This window comes from Chelon labrosus (assembly GCF_963514085.1).
Source record: "Chelon labrosus genome assembly, chromosome: 12".
Taxonomy (NCBI): domain Eukaryota; kingdom Metazoa; phylum Chordata; class Actinopteri; order Mugiliformes; family Mugilidae; genus Chelon; species Chelon labrosus.
This window is the reverse complement of record NC_140345.1, coordinates 2,736,763-2,755,003: the sequence shown is the minus strand read 5'-3', so window position 1 is coordinate 2,755,003 and position 18,241 is coordinate 2,736,763. Positions and strand designations below refer to the sequence as shown.

Genomic DNA, 18,241 nt, shown 5'->3' with positions numbered 1-18,241 from the left:
CCATTTGCCTACCCATCTACTATCTATAGTCTAATCACTTATCCTGTAGTGGGTTACTTTGTGATTTCTACCAGTAAAAAGCTTGGAAAACAGTGAGCTGTAACTAGGTTGACAGGAACCAATGGATCGGAGAACGGATGCCTTTGTCTTTTTAAACGCTGTACAATACTGTGTAGTCTGAAAAGATTCACTAAATGTAAAATAATGTCAGCTTACTCAACAGTTACCGAATTTGAACGCATCAGTTTCACCTCTGTTCCACAGATAAAAAATAATAATAACTGTTTTCGCATGCAAGTTTTAATTTAATTGGATTAATAAAAATGCTATCACATATTGTTGTTCTTGTCTTTTTCATCTTTTGTGTGTAGGAAATAATTACAAAAAAGAGAACTGGAACTATGTTCTGCTTTTATTCTATAATTGATTTTGATTATAAATTTAAATACTTTATTGCACTTGCAGGCAACACAGTATAGTGTAGCTGTGTCTTCTAATGCGACTGCGCGAACTGAGACTCCCGGAAACGACATGGTTGTTTTGATGTCAGCTAGTGTAGTCACTTGTCAAAAGGTAAAGCAAAACTTTTAGTTATCCTGTTTTGGCTGTGGGATTAAGGACACACTTCGGGGTTATGTTTACTCTGCTTCATCCTAACAGATGAAATGAAATGTTTTGCTTGTGAAAAGCGGACATTTAGGTAATTTGGTGAACTACGGTAGCTAGCGGTTAGCTAGCCTGTTGGCTAACTGAAAGCTTGTCACTCTGTCAACAAGTTTTCTTCAGCATGGACAGCGCGGCGTTGGAGCTCGATGCTGTCAAATTTGCCAAAACGGCTGTGACATATGACCAGAATGGCAAATATAACGAGGCTGTATTTTATTATAAGGTAAGTGACTATACGCTTTCATGGTGAACAGTTGCTAGCTGTCACAATTAGCATTTAGCTTAACTAGCGTAGAAGTTGTAATTTGCTTTCACTTCCATTATCGATACAAAGAGTCCAATCAAATGGGTTTGAATCTACTAATCTTCAGATAACCGTAATATTTCATGTGTTGTTGAGATACTGGACTGTCACTAACTCCCTGATAGATATAATCGCTGGTTGTTTTCTGATTGTTTGCCATAGGAGGCAGCCCAGGCCCTGATATATGCTGGCATGGCAGGGTCCAAACTGGAGGGAATCCAGGATAAAGTGAATGAATACTTGGATCGTGTCCAAGCCCTTCACAATGCTGGTAAGCTCACCCACCAAGGGGACAGAGGGGGTCTGCTTATCAGGTTTTAGATGATGCTCTCAGGGGCAAATTACAAATAAACAGTGACTAAAGTAATAAGGGATGTGTTATCCTGGTCAACTGTAGCTGAATTGTTTTCATACATTGTGTGCATGCTTCCGTATACAAATACAATACATTTTAATTATGTATATTGTCATGTCCTGCACTACAAAATGTTGTGCTATATATCACTATCTTTGCCAAGTCTCCAAGCTGATAAAATGTGTTTTTGTTTAAGATTAATTCAGCTGTGTTTAATACAGATTTTTGGTCAATTTAATGTATATTATCACAACATATTGATTTGTATACTTGCACAACAGAAGTTTCGTAAGAAAATTTATACTGATAGAAGCGTAAACACAGAATACAAACAAAAAGTCTCCACATCCATCATGAACAGTGTTGAATGTCATTATTTGTCCATTCTTACGGTTCTCCTCTAGTTGGTTTTAAAGTCCTGAAGAGGTGAAGTGTGAGTTTATAGCGACACAAAAGAAACTGTTGAGGATCATTACTGAAGGGGCCCTGAGGGTATACTTTCTCCAGTTGTCAAAGACTGCTATTTTCCACGTTTCTTTTTTTTCTTTTTTTTTTTATGCTATGGGTGTGTGCGTGTGTTCACATGGGTGTGACACCATACTATGGGAGTGTCCTGTTTTGTTGGACAGCCAGTGGATGACGTTTAGTGCTTTTGTTAGCAGTCGGATTCTTCTGCTGTTTTCTGTAACAGGAAAGAAACATTTTATTTGCCCCATTTTTTATTTTTTTTGCAAGTAACCTTTTGTGTTGTGCTTTAAATGTCCAGCTCAGTTTAAGCTAGAGTACAAGAAATGATCTCCTTATCTGAAATAAGGTTGTCCCAGTTTTACTTCCTTTTAATGTACTGGATATTGAGTGTAAGTTTTACTTAAATACTGTTCTAAGATTTTTATGGCCTTTTACCCACAGATGTTTAAGGAATCAGCCAGCATCTTTAACTATAAGCTAGGAGAAACACATGTATAAGACATGTAAGACAAAGCTTCAGTGTGAGCCTTGATTGTGGACTAAATGTGTCTCAACAGCCGAACAATGACATTAAGAAACTACGTAGAATAGATGCTACAACACTCTCTATTAAAACATGCTTTCTAGGGTTGTGCCTTCCAGCAATCTGTTCATGTTCTGTGTCCTAAGCATTCCTTTCCTTGACATTTGGTCCCAGTCCAGGCACAGAAAAGTGACCCGCTGAAATCCCGCCACCAGTTGGATCTAGAGCGTGCCCACTTCCTCGTCACCCAGGCCTTTGAGGAAGACGAGAAGGGGAATGATGATGAAGCTATTGAATTGTACACTCAGGCTGTGGAACTGTGCATTAAGACAGTAGGTCTCTCTCTTTGCCATCACTTTCTTGTCACTTTCATTCCATTGGTCTACTGTAAATTATTTCTGCTTTATTCCACATTTGTTTCTTCTTATGTTTTTGCTACAGTCCAATGAAACATCAGACCAGGCATTGCAGACTAAGTTGAAGCAACTAGCACGTCAGGCTTTGGACAGGTAAATATGAAGACTTGTACTGACTTTTGGTGTAAGGTAGGGTGTTCATAAGTAGGAGCTGCTTTGTGTTTTGGCTGTGCTATGATGCCTACGTTTCCTAGCTTTGGTTACATTGTTTGGTTAGAGGAGAATGCTCCTCAGTTTTACTTGGTGTCTTCACTCACTTCTCTAAGCACTTTCCTTGAAAGTGAAGCTTTGCTAAAAGTAGTTGATTGTTATGACCTCCTCCACTATATTTGTCAGGGCGGAAGGTCTTAAAGAATCCCAGTCCAAATCAGCTCAAGGCCAGACTCAGGACAGGACGGGACCTTCTGGAACCAAGCCCAGTAATTGTGCCAGTTCTGGGGGACCAGTCCGACAGTTTTTCCCCCTCGGACCAGACTTCAGTCTCCATGACAGGCCGCAACCACAACCTATACGGGCTGTCCAGTCCAGTGAGCCTCAAGGTCAGCGCTACACGTCTGAGGAGATCGAGGTGCTCAGGTGAGACTGCTGGAAGAATGTGCTGACCTGGCTAACTGTTTATAAAAACTTTCTATTGACAAAAATCTAATAGAAAATGTTGAAAATGTAGAACACACTGAAATACAAAATGATATGTGTCATACATTTTTTTAATTGAGTTTTGTATAAATACACTGCAACAGCTGGGCGCTGAAATTGCAGCTTTGGTCAATGATGAGAGAAATCTGAATTTGTTTGGGTTCAAAGATGACTGGAATAATATTAGAATACAATTTCATTTTAGTGCCATCTAGTGGTCATATGGGTAACATTACACTTGCAAGGGCAAAATCATATGTTTTAAAAGGTGCTCAGCTCCACAAAACTTGTCTGTGCTTTTCAGGAGTACATCTACAGTCAATGGCATAGCCTACGTGCCCTTCATGAGTGTGGATCTGAAGGAGCGATTTGCCTTTCCTGTCCCTTTCTCGTAAGTGTGCTTCTTATTTACTGTCATTTTTTTAATGATAACAAATTCCAAATACCTGAGACACAAACTTTGCCTAGATGAAGAATATAGAATATATATGGAATCTCATTTGTCATGCCATATCTATCCCACTGAGCATTTACACCTGGCATTAAAGTGTTTATTGTATCCCATTTGTACATAGATATGATTTTAACCTGATTACATTCACACCAGCTAGTAATATTCGTATAGTGTTGCTTGTTGAAGTATACTGAAATGCTATGACCATAGAAGCATGACCTGGATTAGAAATGCACCTGTGCTAACTTCAGATAGTAGTGCAGATTTAGTTTTATTGTTTTAGACGGATTTGGACAGTCAGACTGGATGTCTGTTCATCTGAACTAACTAGCTAAACACAGTTTCTAATTCTTTAAAATAATTCTTCTCACCAGGGACAAAATGGGGAAACTGGCCTTGTCACCCAAGCAGAAAGCCATCTTCTCCCGCTGGGTCCGTCCAGACGAGATCTGCAATAACCCCACCATGATCATGTCTGTGTCCAGCTTCAGCATCAAACAGGTCAGATTAGGAGCTGGAGTCAGAGGAGGATTTCAGCTTTGAATGAAACCTATTACTCTAACGTAGTTATGATTCTCTTCCTTGCAACTCTTTTTGTATTAAATTGATCCAGTAAAAGGCACAAACATCTTTGGCAGACGTTTGGTCAGAAAAGCAAGAACGAGCTTTGAGTATTAAAAGTCCAAACACAGCTGAATAGGTTTAACTGTTATGTATATGTATTAATCATATTTTTATAATAAGGGGTGCCCTTTTACTAATATGTGTTGTTTAAATGTATATCTTGTATACTACACACATACCATATTAGCAACTTTACCCGAGTTATTTATTTGATTTTCCTTCCTGTCACCCAGACGGTGGTATCTGACTGTTCGTTTGTGGCATCACTAGCCATAAGTGCGGCCTATGAGAGGCGCTACAACAAAAAACTCATCACCAGGTACTGTATGTAGACTTTATGTCTAGACTGAAACGTGAATACTTAGTGTATTTTTTCACTTGAAATGGAAGTATTTTGACCTCATTCACACCAAAAGCAAAAATATTCTATTCTTAATATGCTGTTGGAAATGTCTCTGAAATAAACATCTACATGAGCACAAAACAAAAAGCAATACTGATATTGTCAAAGTTGATCAAGTAGACAACAAGTCAGCTCGTCAATTATACAGTGCATTTCATCAATGTCTACAAAGCCACACTGCACATCTATAACACCTATCAGTTGCTGACCTTTTAAATAAGCAATTATGAGCTTATTTATATATTTTGAGTATTTGAGTTCTTGTGTGTTACAGCATAATCTACCCTCAGAACAGACGAGGGGAACCAGAGTATAACCCCTGTGGGAAGTACATGGTCAAGCTTCACATCAACGGCGTTCCCAGGAAGGTAAAATTCCAAATCACTCCAACCAGTTTATATATATTTATGTACTGTAGCACAAGACGCATATCACATACAAGAATAAAGTTCACATTGCAATATTTTTCCTTCACACAGAGGAAAATTATATCTTTGGTAAAAATATTTGAATCCATGCAATTGAATTGAAAAAATACATTTTCATGTGGGTTAATTCAAAATGCAAAAGTAGCTCAATGCACTGCTCACTTGTTTATTATCAAATTTAACAGCAAGTCTGTTGGAATATTTAAGTAATTACTTTAAATTCAATTTCCCAAAACAATTATTCCACACAATATATTGTCACTAATCCCCCACAAACCGGCATCTTGTGTCTGTCTCTGTTGCAGGTGATTATAGACGACTACCTGCCAGTGGATCGTAACGGAGAGCTGCTATGTTCCTACTCCAGCAACAGGAACGAGCTCTGGGTCTCCCTGATCGAGAAGGCCTACATGAAGGTGATGGGTGGCTACGACTTCCCCGGCTCCAACTCTGTGAGTAAAGATGGACGAACCAGGAGATGAAACTATTTGTCTTTAAACTAATTTCTTCATCCGATGTAAGAAAACGCTTAAAGACTATCCCATGTAAAAATGAGTAAAAATCTAGAGAAGGGAGGAAATAAAACTTTGTATTTTAGTTTTATTTAATATTTTAAGGTATGTTTGAAACTTTATTTCTGAAGTTTGGAAGTTTCCTAAAATATTATATTGTGGACTATAATGGCAGTCTGATGTTTATCAAATTAAAGAAAAGAAAGAAAGAAAGAAAGAAAGAAGAAAACTAATTTTCAATAATGTTTTTTCAGAATATCGATCTGCATGCACTCACTGGCTGGGTCCCTGAACGCATCGCCATGCACTCTGACAATCAGTCATTCAGCAAAGATGACACCTTCCGTATGCTCTTCCAGAGGTGATAAACACTTTAACAATCATTTTCTAGTTTCTTATAAAGGTCTGCCAACCTTTATTTCCTTTTGCTGCGTGTTCAAATCTTTTTTTGTATCTGTTTCACTTTCTCCATCTCCAGGTTTCATAGAGGCGATGTTCTCATCACCACGGCAACAGGGGTGATGACAGAGGAAGAAGGGGAGAGATGGGGTTTGGTGCCAACACACGCCTACGCTGTTCTTGACATCAGGGATTACAAGGTTGGCTTTATTAGTGTAGCATTAGCATGTCATCATAAGCACTTACAGTCTGTTTAATCTGAGAGTATAGAAAAACATCAGGCTTTGTGACATCATGTATACACAGGAGCCACCCTGACGTTCTGATCTCTTCATTGATATGCAATGATATCAACAAATATTTGAGGTAGCACCAAAAATGTATCTGGCAGATAGTCAGACCCACTAGCCTCTAAGGCCTGCAGATAAATAAGTAAATTGTATGCCCCATTTAAGCACTTGTCTGTGGCTTTCTCTCTTAGGGAATGCGTTTCCTGCAGCTGAAGAATCCATGGAGCCATCTGCGGTGGAAGGGGCGCTACAGCGAGAGAGATGAGAAGAACTGGACGCCTGAGCTCCTCAAATACCTCAACTTTGACCCGAAGACTGCACAGAAGTTTGACAACGGTACACACTTTTTTTTTTATTTGTTGTAAATGCACTAATTTTCCGTTCAAAGAAAAAGAATGTGCTTCCGCATTCACAGTGTAGGGTCTTCATTATGGGAACAAAAAAGAAACAGGTCTCCATAGCATCATTTCTTCAGTGTGCAGGTAAAAACTTGGTAAACTCTGTTATATAGAGCTTTGTTTTGATCTCCAGGTGTTTTCTGGATTGCATGGGAGGACCTTTGTCAGTACTATGATGTCATCTACCTGAGCTGGAACCCTGCACTCTTCAAAGAGTCTTCCTGTATTCACAGGTGTGTCTATGTACTTTAATTATAGGTTGTTTTTGGGGGGATATAAATCTGTTCACACATTTAGATTGTCATTACTAAATGTATCTGTTCTTGTTTGTGTTCCATCTGTAGTAGCTGGGATGGGAAGCAGGGTCCAGTGAAGGATGTCTACAGTCTTGCCAACAATCCCCAGTACAAGCTGGAGGTCCAGTGTCCAACAGGGGGAGCTGCAGTGTGGGTGCTGCTCACCAGGCACATCACTGACAAGGTAGACAAACAGAGCTGGGGATACAAAGTAACATCATGATATATTTGTATTTTGTTCAGACCTCATTTACTGTGACGCAGTGACTGATGATGCAATGTCTTGCTTTTGTCTAATGGTTGTTGTTTGTCCAGGATGATTTTGCACAAAACAGAGAGTTCATCACTCTGGTTGTTTACAAGACAGATGGCAAGAAGGTTTACTATCCAGGTGAGGCTTGTTAGACGCCTTAGAAGGCATTCAGTGTTACGGCAACACTGTCTTACCTTTGTTTCTGCCATAGAGGGACACACAGTGTGGTCCTAGGAGGAAGATTTGGTCATATAAATGCTTCCCTGTCTGACACATGACTCTATTTACAAAGACTAACGATGGCTTTTAATTGAAATATTTCCCTCTACAATAAAACACCACCAAACTAATTAGTACTTACATATGAGACAGAAACTGGCACATTATTCACTTAAATAACTCCCATTACGTCCTCCACAGCGGACCCCCCTCCTTACATTGATGGCATCCGCATCAACAGCCCACACTATCTGACCAAGATGAGGCTGACCAGCGCAGGAACGCACACCTTCACCTTGGTGGTTTCCCAGTACGAGAAACAGAACACCATCAAGTACACACTGCGGGTGAGAGACTTGGGAACTTTTGAACAGCTATCTTGGACATGGGACAACCTTTTTGCCTTACTTCGGTATCTTTTAGTTTGGCATAGAATAGCTATTAACTATTAGCTATTTTTACTGACACACTGGCAGATGGAACACAAACATACCTACAAATGTGCAGTTACTGTAAAATAGCGCTTGGCTTAGAAGAGTTTAGTTCTGTTTGGGGAGTTCATGATGTCTTGATCTCAAGAATCTCTTGTTCTTAGTTTCTAAAAACAAGAAAGTATGTATTTAATTTCCTTATGTGTCTTTTGTTGTCTTTCTCCTCTCCTCTCCCTGTAAATTCAAATTCACCTCTCATGTTATTTTACTACATTCTCCTGTTCCTCTGAAAGTCGCCAGTTTCTTGAGACCAGCTGAGGGTCACACGTGTACACACATACATGTGTGACCCCAATATTTTTTACTCATTTATTATTTATGTGCTCCCTGCTGCTAACTGCAGCAAGGGCCGGGCTGAACACACTGTTTATGATTAAGTGTGTGTGTGTGTGTGTGTGTGTACACTGTACAGCTATCTTTCTGAGGACCAGTTTGAATTGTACGCCATCGTAGTGAGGACATTTTGGCTGATCCTCCCTTCTTTACGAGGCGTTTTGAGAGTTAAGAATTGGTTTTAGGTAAGGGTTACATTTAGGTTATGGTTAGGATTAGGGTAGAGGGCTAGGGAATGCATTACCTCTGTCAATGTCCTCCTCATTCTGCGTAAGAGAGCAGCACCACTGCTGCAACCACTGCGGGCTCTCTCTGTCTCTTTTTTCGCTCTCTCTCTCTCCATCAAGCCAACTGTAAAAATAATCTCAGCTCAGATCAGCGGTCCTCTTTAAAATCGTCTTGATTATAACCAATTGAACTCGCTTTTGTTCTCTTAGTTTTCACCAGAGATCAAAGCAGAAAACGTGATTTGTTTTCTCATGTTTCTTCTGCGTGAACAGCGCTGCTATGAAATATATATTTAGTGAGCATACAGTTATGAATATATTAATGCCTTTGTTGTGCTGATATTTGATGCAGTCTTTTGTTTGCTCCTTTGGTTGCTTCTTTTGTTTAGTTAAGAGTTTTCCAGTAAACACTGAGCATGTAGACCAGTTCATGCTAGATGTAAAATAATGGGTTTTATTTTTTGTAGGTGTACTCGGGATGCAAATTCACCTTCTCCAAGATCCCCAACCCCTTCACTCACACAAAAAGGGTATGTTATCTATTCTCCAACAAGTAAACACTGTAGGCACTACATTTTCAAAGGTTGCTGCTGCATTACTATTTTAGTCGAATCTGTTGCCTGAATCTGAAAAAGGTGATTATGTTTGTGACTCTGCTTCTGTGTTCAGTTCAACGGCCAGTGGAAGGGGCTCAGCGCCGGAGGTTGTGGGAACTATAAGGATTCATACAAACACAACCCGATCTATCAGATAAACTTGGAGCGGTCCGGACCGCTGCTCATCGAGCTCCGAGGATCCAGGTCAGGCTCATACCAGTGACGGATTAAGACTTTACTGTGACCTCACTATCTCATTATGGTCACTTAATTTAGATTGAAATCAAATTAGTTTAGCTCAATGAGATTTTTAAGGCGGTGGAGTGAGACAGCCAGTGTTTACTTCATCTGTGCATTTATGGCAGTGACATGCCAAGCTGATGGTCGGCCATTTGCTGCTGTCACGCCATCATTGAGTGTGTAGGGCTTTGGTTCTGTGTGTGCCACCTCGCTGTTGGCTGTAGTCTTTGGAGTCTTCACATTTCACATTCTGCCTTTTGTTGCCAGTAGTTCTTTGATGTCGGTTCGGTGTGTCTCTACCTTCATTTGGTCACCGGGTTAGTTTATTTTCCTGTGCATAGCTGTAATTACACCAGCAAGTTCCAATTAATTGGTTTAGTTATCTAAAATTTGCATTATACCTATTTAGAATATAAAGTGGACTAGCAGGAGCAGAGATATTCAAAAAGCTAAGGAGAAAATTTTAATTTAAGGTAAGAATAAAGCATAAAGATTCACACACACACACAAAACCAAGCACCGGCAGCTTCACTTAATAGATATGTCATGTCTGTAGTTAAATCCCACTACTGTAACAGATATTTTTGCATTTCGTTTTCATAAAAGCACTAAATCTGCTCAGTAAAGTTAAACTATATCTAAGAGCGTTCCAACTTGTCTCTTAAATGAATGCGTCTGACTTTTTAAAGGAGTCATTAGCAGGATGACTCACTGACCTTTCTAATGTAGCATTAAGACATAATGATCCCCTGGCTCTCTGTCTGTCTCTTGCCTTCTCCCTCTTCTAGACACACACACACAGGGGTGACTCAGTGATTGCAGAGTGTGCGATTATCAGTCTTAAAGTGAGATGAGAAATGTTCTGTTTCACATCACATTTTACCCTGTCTCCCATTAGGTTCATGGAATTATTTACATAACGATCAAAACGTGCAGACTGCAAAGAGTCCAGGAACGTATGAATAAAGATGGGATTAATTAACTTTCTTTCTTTCTTCTTTTTTTAATCTGTATGTCTGCAGGCAGTACAGCGTTGGTTTTGAGATGGTGACGGTGTCAACGGTGGGTGATCCGGGCTCAGCAGCCTTCCAGAAGAAGAGCAGTGGAGATTACAGGTACAGCAGGCCAAGTGAACAAGCGTCACTGGTGTCGCCCCACCACAGATGGCAGGATGAGCAAAATTCACACAGATGCTAATATGCTACTAATAATCTAATAGACTGAAAGAGGTTATGTAAGCCGTTTTAAGATAAAATAAGATAATCCTTTAATTCATTCCACAGTGGGGACATTTGCAATGTTACAGCAAGTTAAGGACGGTGCACAAGACAGGCCTTCTTCAGCAGTCTGTTCAGTCTTTCTTCTCTGCTGCTGAGATGCTGTCACTCCAGCAGACCAATCCATAGTATATAGCTGATGCAACCACAGAGTCACTGAAGGTCCTCAGTAGTGCTCCCTGCACTCCAAAGGACCTAAGTGTCCTTAGCAAGTAAAGTCTTCTCGGGCACGTTCTTATAGAGTGCGCTAGTGTGGTCAAACCAGTCCAGTTTGTTGTTCAGGTGAACACTCAGGTACTTCTAAGAATCCACTATATCTATGTCCATTCCCTGGATGTTCACTGGTGTGTGTGGTTTGTCTCTGTGGAAATCCACCACCTGCTCCTTGGTTTTACCCACATTCAGCTCAGCTCAGGTCAGTTTTAGGTCTTATCTTTTATTTTATTTAGCTTCCAACAGTTTAAATCTCCAGTCAGAAAGATTTCAGTCCTGCTGAGGAAATATTGTCTGTGTAAACGTAGCTAGTGTTTCGAGTATTCTTCTGGCCAACAGTGTTGCTGAACCCCTTCCTGAACTCTTCTTAAAGCTTAGAAAAGTGAAGCAAATTGTACTTCACAGTCTTTTACCGTGATTACAGAACAATAACATCAAATACATTTCCAGCCTCCCTGTACAGACACACTAATGTACAGTAAATAAAAGAAGTCATAGTTTCTAATGGTTGATGAAACGCCAGTTTTGGATGCGCGTAGAGAGAAGACAAAGGCAAGTCTGTTAATTTAAATACCCAATAATCTATGTTAAATTATTGTGAACCCACACTGAAGAAAACAGTGTCATGCCGTCATAAAGTCATTTCCTAGACATTTCCTTACTAGTCAATATTTTGGTCATACGGCATCTGTCATAATTCCCACATTCTATTTTAGAGTTGATTTACCACTAAAAAGTATTTGTGTTTCCTGGGATGTCACAAGCCTGCACTCTAACTTAATTTAATCAGTTACATGTTGAGGCATGGTCACATCCTAGGAATATTCCCCTCATTTCACAGTTACTGTTGACTGAGTTGATGTGCTTAGTTTGTCAGTAGAATCACTGCTGCACTGTTTGTTGCACTGTGTTTACATGGTGGCACTGTCATACACTATCTGCAGTCTGTGCTATTTATTTTTTACTTACATTAAAAATTTTAACCTGAAGTTTGTAAAGAAATAGTAATATTAACACTGAGCGCTCCTCACTGAAACACAGTGTGTGTCTTTGAGGACTTGATGAATTCATTTCCTGCAAAGGCTGTCAGATCAGTGAGAGAACGGCTATTATGCTCATTTAAGTACAGATGAGTCCTCAGACATGTGCCTTTAGAGCTTATGATAAAAACAAATGAAAATCTTTGTTTTTAAAAGGTCTGACAGCAATATGTTGACTGATTTGATAGATAGCATTAATAAACATTTTTGTTAGGGATGCCTTAAATAAGGATTTATGACAAGAAGATATGTGTCGTTCTAATATTTCTGTATGCATGAATCATTTCTGTTCAGCAGTTTCTTAATTGTTGATCATAAGATACTTGTTTATTGGCTGATTTATGAGCCCAGACAATTCAGTATCTTACTTTAAATTAATTATATTCAGTCAGTGTGAGAAACTGTGAGTGAGTCTTTGGTTTGTTATCATTTCTATGTACCCTAGTTTGTTGTTTCTGTATAACACAGTGAGCGGCAAAACGAACAAAAAGAACTGCTGCAAAAGGAACAGTTTGGATTTGGATTGTTGATCTAGTGTAATTTTAATCATTGTGCATCATAGGCTCCTGACCGAGTCATTAAGACATGTGACCACTTCCACTCAGTCAGCGTGACGAGGATGTCACATAGGCCGGCCATGTGTCTCTGGAGATAACGTGTCTGTGTACACAGTGTTGCTGTCAACTCTTGATGTACGGTAGTTTTCGTGTCGTTCCGTCCATCAGTGTGTAAATCCCTCTCTCACTAATACAGGAACACTTCTAAGAACTTTCTTTTACTCCAAGAATGGTGTGATTATACTTTGGAGGTCAAAAGTCACTGTAACCCAACTCCCCTGGAGTCTAATGGGATAAACGAAGTGATTACATTGTCATGTTTTCCACGTACAAATGAGTCTGGACAGACATGGAAGTAAACTTCAATGCTGATGTACAAACGGAAACAACTGAGGCCATAATAATTACTACTGAGCTGCCAACCCTTTGAACTGATGTTAAATTCTACCGAACATTAAAGTGTCTTTTTCTTGTTTTGCAGATGTGGTTTCTGCTACATGGAGGCGGACCACGTCCCGGCAGGCATCTACAACGTCATCCCCACCACCTTCCTACCCAAACAGGAGGGACCCTTCTTCTTGGACTTTGCCAGCACTTCACCTCTCAAGGTCTCCCAGCTCCAGTGAAGATGGAGCTGGAGAAAACACAGGGTGGGAGGAAGTTACTTAACGACATCAAGGGATGCTTGACTTAAAAACAGGATGCGATGTGGTGTCAAGGCTTCCTTAAAGCCCCAGGAGCCCAGGATATGACTGCTGCTAGCCTTTCCTCCTCTTCTCTGACTGAAACCTTTCCTAACAGTAATGGACAGATCGTGTTCTTGAAGTTCAGCATTGGCTCGATGATACCACGTAAGAAATATGTTATTAACAAGGAATACTCACAAGGCCCTCCAGTATGGGCTAAAATCCATAACCATCAACTTGTTTCGGGACAGAATGATATACACCAAAAATAAAACGGCCATTACAAAGTAATGGTGATAAATGTGGTACCTCATTTTGCCATAATAAGACAGACACTGCTCCTCCATCAGACTAGTTAGACTTTGAAGTTTGGATCTGTCTGTCAAATCTGATGGATGACATGAGAAGATGGTGATCATACGACAACATCCTGGACTCAACAGGAGATGTAACAGGGTTTATATGTGCTGCAGATGTTGTGCCAAGGTTGTTTGGAAGCAGCCGGGTCCTCTTCTCCATCTCCTTCCTGAAGTCTGTTTCTTCCTCCTCTTCTGCTTCCTCCTTCTCCTTCTCATCTTCTTCTGTTCATCCTCCTCCTCCCTCTTGCGCTTGTTGTTGTTGATCTCCACCTCCTCCTTATTCTTCTTTTTCTTTATTTTCTTCTTCTTTGTCAAGACTGGTTAAGTTTTGTAGTAATGAGCTACTCAGTAATATAGAATTACATCTCCATCGTTTGGAATCACATATGGATGAAATGCTGAAGTGTCCATAGACTTTTACAGACGTTGGGAATCTAAATTGAGATGAATTTTTATATAATTTAACAAAGAACCACTTTATTGCGTTATTATATCTCCATAATCAGTCCAATCATCTTTTGTACACACAACTTGAAATGGAAGCGGTAGATGCCAGGCTGTTTTAAGCTTAAGATTCAGTTAAATTAGTTAAATTAAATATTTATTGGTTGCTCAATCATAGTCCTCACATAAATACATTAGATACACAAGCGAAGGAAAGCGTGTTGAAAGTGTCAGCCCGTTTGAGATGCTCATTACTGCAAAACTGCTTGAATAAGAAGAAGTTCCTTGATGCTGACGGCAGATAAACAAGAGCTGATCTGAAAATATTCTTTCTGACCTGATCAGATTTATCCATGTCTGGTCATTCAGTTTGACCTCTACAGTTTATTAGGCTGCCAAAAAATAGCCACGGTCAGGACAGTTAGTTTCCTTGAATGACGGTGAAGGTTTTGTTATTCTCAGGGGCAGTGCAGCAGAGCAGAGCAGCACCACAGGGAATCCAGTATGGCAGCAGTTGAATGATGTCTCTTCATGTTGTCTGCAGATGTGAGGGCTGAGTGAGAAATATCAGCCTGATTGTCACTGACAGGCCTCACGTCAGCACTGCATGAGACGGGTATCGCACTCCGCATGTGTTATGCCCATGTGTGTATGTGTGTGTGCATGTGTAAATGTTTGAGTGTCACTGTCGACTTTTTACAGGTAAAATTTGAAATGTATTGCCAAGTACTCATATTCTATTTTACTTTTTTGTAAATTTACTGCACTTTTTTTAAAAATCATTTCTCCACATGTTTACTGTCAGACACGATATATAGAACTGAAAATCTTTGTTTGATTGATTAATGGAGGCAGCAGCCCATGTAAAGTCACCTCATTTCCTCAGTTTTCATTGTGGAAGCGTTGTATTGGGTGACGCCACCTATCAGCAGTGTGTTCTACACAAATGTTGCTGCTACATTCTATGCTGTTTATCTCTGCACAGCTTTGCTGTTGCATCACAGATCCCCTGAGGAAAATGTGTGTTTCAACTGTGGAGGTACTTTAGTTGTGTGAGATTAAGATCCGGGCGTGACGTAGATGTTACATCGTCTTGAAGCTGTCGGGTCATATCTCACTCATGTACTATGCTTTATGTGGAAACATTTGTGTCTGAAACACATTTCCTACTTAGTTAAATCACCAGTTGACCAAATAATACATTGTCAGTGTGTCAGTGGCTACATTATTTCATCAGTGTCCCCAAAACTCTGAATAGGACTGTTTTTTTGACATGTGCAATGTGATTGTGCCCACTGTTGAACATTGACTCTGGTCCATCCAAGGACTAAGCTGTAACTTGCTCCAGGTGGCTACATGAGGGATTTTTATTCAGATTAGTGCAACACTAGTGTCCATGTAAACGTAGCCAGTGTTGTCGTTCATAGCTACTTGATGTATGCTCTTTTCAATCTCACTTTGTTGTGTTGCGCTGATTAGACTCACAGTCTGCAGGGCACTTTCTGTGTTATGAGCCTCAAAGATTTTAATTGACCTTGGAAGACAACATTTTTTTCTGAGCTTTTAAATTCTTTGTTGTTATGGAGTTGGTGACGGTCACATGATGACTACTGAACCATCTCCATGACGACTGAGCAGAGCTCCTGAAAAAGCTTTTACATTGGCCTTGAGTCCAGTCAGATTACTCTAGTTTTCTAACTCACAGCCAGCTGACTTGGCCAGCGCTTTTCAGCCACAAATGTTCACATGTAGGGTTTAATAGTAAATCAATACGACTGACTACACAGTTGTATCAGTGTTGAAGCTGCACGTTGCAGGACTAAGGCCGTGTTCTCTGATCTTGATGCACACCGCTGTAAGCTGCTGCAAGCCCCTTCCTCATTCAGTGAACAGCTGCTGTAAACTTCTGTGACTAATGATTTTACAAACGGACTTAACTAATTGTTCCATAAAATGGAAGAAAAAATTTTGAAAATGAAAAATGAGGTAACATCTTCAAATTGCCTGTCAAAGTTCAAAATATACAAAACACAGAGAGGCAGAACTCAGCAGGGCTCTGCACTGAATGTGGACATTATACAGACATCTGTCTTAGTGTAGCACTCAAAGCTGTGTAATGATACATAAGGTTAACTGGAAACTTTGGCTTTTCTATACAATCAGTTTATTTTGAAGATTTTAAGTGACTGACAATAACCTGAAAATCTCGTCCATGTACCATTATTCCATATACATGTAGGCAGACTATAAATGAACGCATACTGTTGGTTTGTTAAGGTTAAAATGATCTATTCAGAGTGGAATATAGCTTTAACTATCCCTTGCCAAGCACTTCTGTTCACCTGTCATTAATAATAATTTATTATTGTTTTGAATTCTGTCTGTTACTGTGTTCTGTTATGTCTTTTTAAATTGTCAACTAGCCAACTCATTTAAAGATGCAGCTGGACAATCTTTCAGCAGCCTGTATGTATGAATGATGATTGTTTGCGGAACTTGCACTAAATGTTGGGTAAACTGATGTGTTGGAAATTTGAATACAGCAAATGATATCTGCTTCTGTCTGTGCTCTGATTTATTGTAGTATAGCATTGTTCTTTTTTTTTTTGTTTGGTTTTCTTAGCAAGCATCGTTGAAATCAAAAAAAAACATTTCTGGCAACAGAGTTGACAGAATCTGTGTCGTTCTAAAGCAAAGAATCATAGAATCGGAAAATCCATGAGGTTAAATTGTGTTACTGGAACTTATCACTACTTATAAATATCAGCTTCCTCCACACATCGGACTTTGTTTACAGTTATAGGCTATGATGGTTTGTAACTGACAAGACAGATAACCATTCACACTTAACACCTACGGCCTTCTTGCTGCGAGGCATCAGTGCTGACCACCACATCACTGAGCTGCCCTCAAATGTCATCTAGACTGTATTACTGATGGTGTCTGCTACTGTGATTGTCAAATATAGCCAAGAAGGAGGTAGTGTATGTAATTGTAGTTAGTCAGTTAACCAGTACAGTAATAACTCCAGTGCATTTTGATGATTGATAAATTATTAACTTTATTTTTTAGCAAAAATTTAAATAGGTATTTAGCTTTTTGTTATAAATAAGTCATCTCCATTAGAAGTTTTTCCTTAGTTATATATATACTTGTGTTGCTTTCTCAATCAAAATGACTGCTACCATGGAGTTAGTAAAAGGAAAAACAAAATGTAGAGACTCCAGTATGGAGCCTTGAGGGACACACCGTACAAAATGTGATTGCTTAATTGTTTAATTCATATTTTTTGTTCATTCTGTACTTTTTTCAACTTTTAAACTGGTATTACCTACACATATTTGTTGTCTTACTGTGTAGACTTTATTTTGTAAGCACACAAAATTAGCAAAACTATAAACATGATTTCCCAAAAAGGGAATAGTGTTTCCTAAATAAATCAAAAAACAAAAGTTAAAATTCAGTTGGGTTGGTTTTCTTTAAACCATGTATAATAAATACAAAAAACTCAACATAAAATAGTTAATAAAAATATGCTGATATTGTTTTTCATATATCAGTTTTTCTTTGCACTAAACAAAAATTATTTGCATAAAAAACAGGTAGGAAAATATAACTTTAAATGGGTGCTGAAATATTTCTAAACCACTTCTTGAAAATTAGTGTTCTTTTTTAAAAAAAGACATTTATGTATATATTTATAATGCAGACATTCATCTAACTCATTAGCCTCATCAGTGTTATCCTTCCAGCAGTACTGTGTAATTATTAGCAGCAAAGGTTCTTCTTTATTTACTTGGGGAGAAGCATTTTCTGTTCCTCCACCTTTAAACACAGTATTGACAACACCTGAATGGCATTCTGATTTGTGCCCCTCGATGTCATCAACACCAACTAGAATAGAAAAAAAAAACCTCAAGGTCAGTGTAAGTGTACAAAGAGGGAGACATGGGAAGGTCATGGATAAACCACTGAAAAGATGTTGTGTAAATGAATTAGAGAGAGCTGACAGGCTGTTGGAAACACGTGTCTGCTAATTTATTGTCACAAGGTACACGTGCAGATGTTTTCATATGAATGTAAGACCAATTGAAATGGCGAACCTGGAAAAATGCAGTCTAAACTAACCCTTTA

At 39.2% G+C, this 18,241-nt stretch overlaps 1 protein-coding gene across 3 annotated transcripts; it reads left to right on the top strand.

Moving 5' to 3' along the window:
• Positions 1–476: 476 nt before the first annotated feature.
• Positions 477–17,099, top strand: capn7 (calpain 7). Of its 3 annotated transcripts, XM_084557053.1 has the most exons (22): positions 535–573; positions 777–889; positions 1,133–1,241; positions 2,491–2,648; positions 2,758–2,825; positions 3,069–3,308; positions 3,673–3,759; positions 4,197–4,323; positions 4,680–4,765; positions 5,124–5,217; positions 5,583–5,729; positions 6,044–6,150; positions 6,268–6,388; positions 6,670–6,814; positions 7,010–7,109; positions 7,221–7,356; positions 7,488–7,563; positions 7,846–7,991; positions 9,163–9,225; positions 9,365–9,495; positions 10,554–10,646; positions 13,100–17,099. In XM_084557053.1, the coding sequence occupies exons 2-22, from the start codon at positions 788–790 to the stop codon at positions 13,242–13,244; spliced, it is 2,481 nt and encodes an 826-aa protein (XP_084413179.1). In that variant the 5' UTR covers positions 535–573; positions 777–787; the 3' UTR covers positions 13,245–17,099. The 3 variants fall into 3 exon arrangements, with proteins under 3 accessions (XP_084413180.1, XP_084413178.1, XP_084413179.1); XM_084557054.1 differs by having other exon boundaries at positions 477–889; positions 7,224–7,356; XM_084557052.1 differs by having other exon boundaries at positions 477–889.
• The last annotated feature ends 1,142 nt before the right edge of the window (positions 17,100–18,241 follow it).

Excerpts from the sequence above, each read along its gene's own strand:
- capn7 (XM_084557052.1), top strand. The coding sequence starts at position 788 with ATGGACAGCGCGGCGTTGGAGCTCGATGCTGTCAAATTTGCCAAAACG. Across the intron at positions 6,389-6,669 it reads TTGACATCAGGGATTACAAG|GGAATGCGTTTCCTGCAGCT; the intron begins GTTGGCTTTATT and ends TTTCTCTCTTAG. Across the intron at positions 9,496-10,553 it reads ATCGAGCTCCGAGGATCCAG|GCAGTACAGCGTTGGTTTTG; the intron begins GTCAGGCTCATA and ends GTATGTCTGCAG.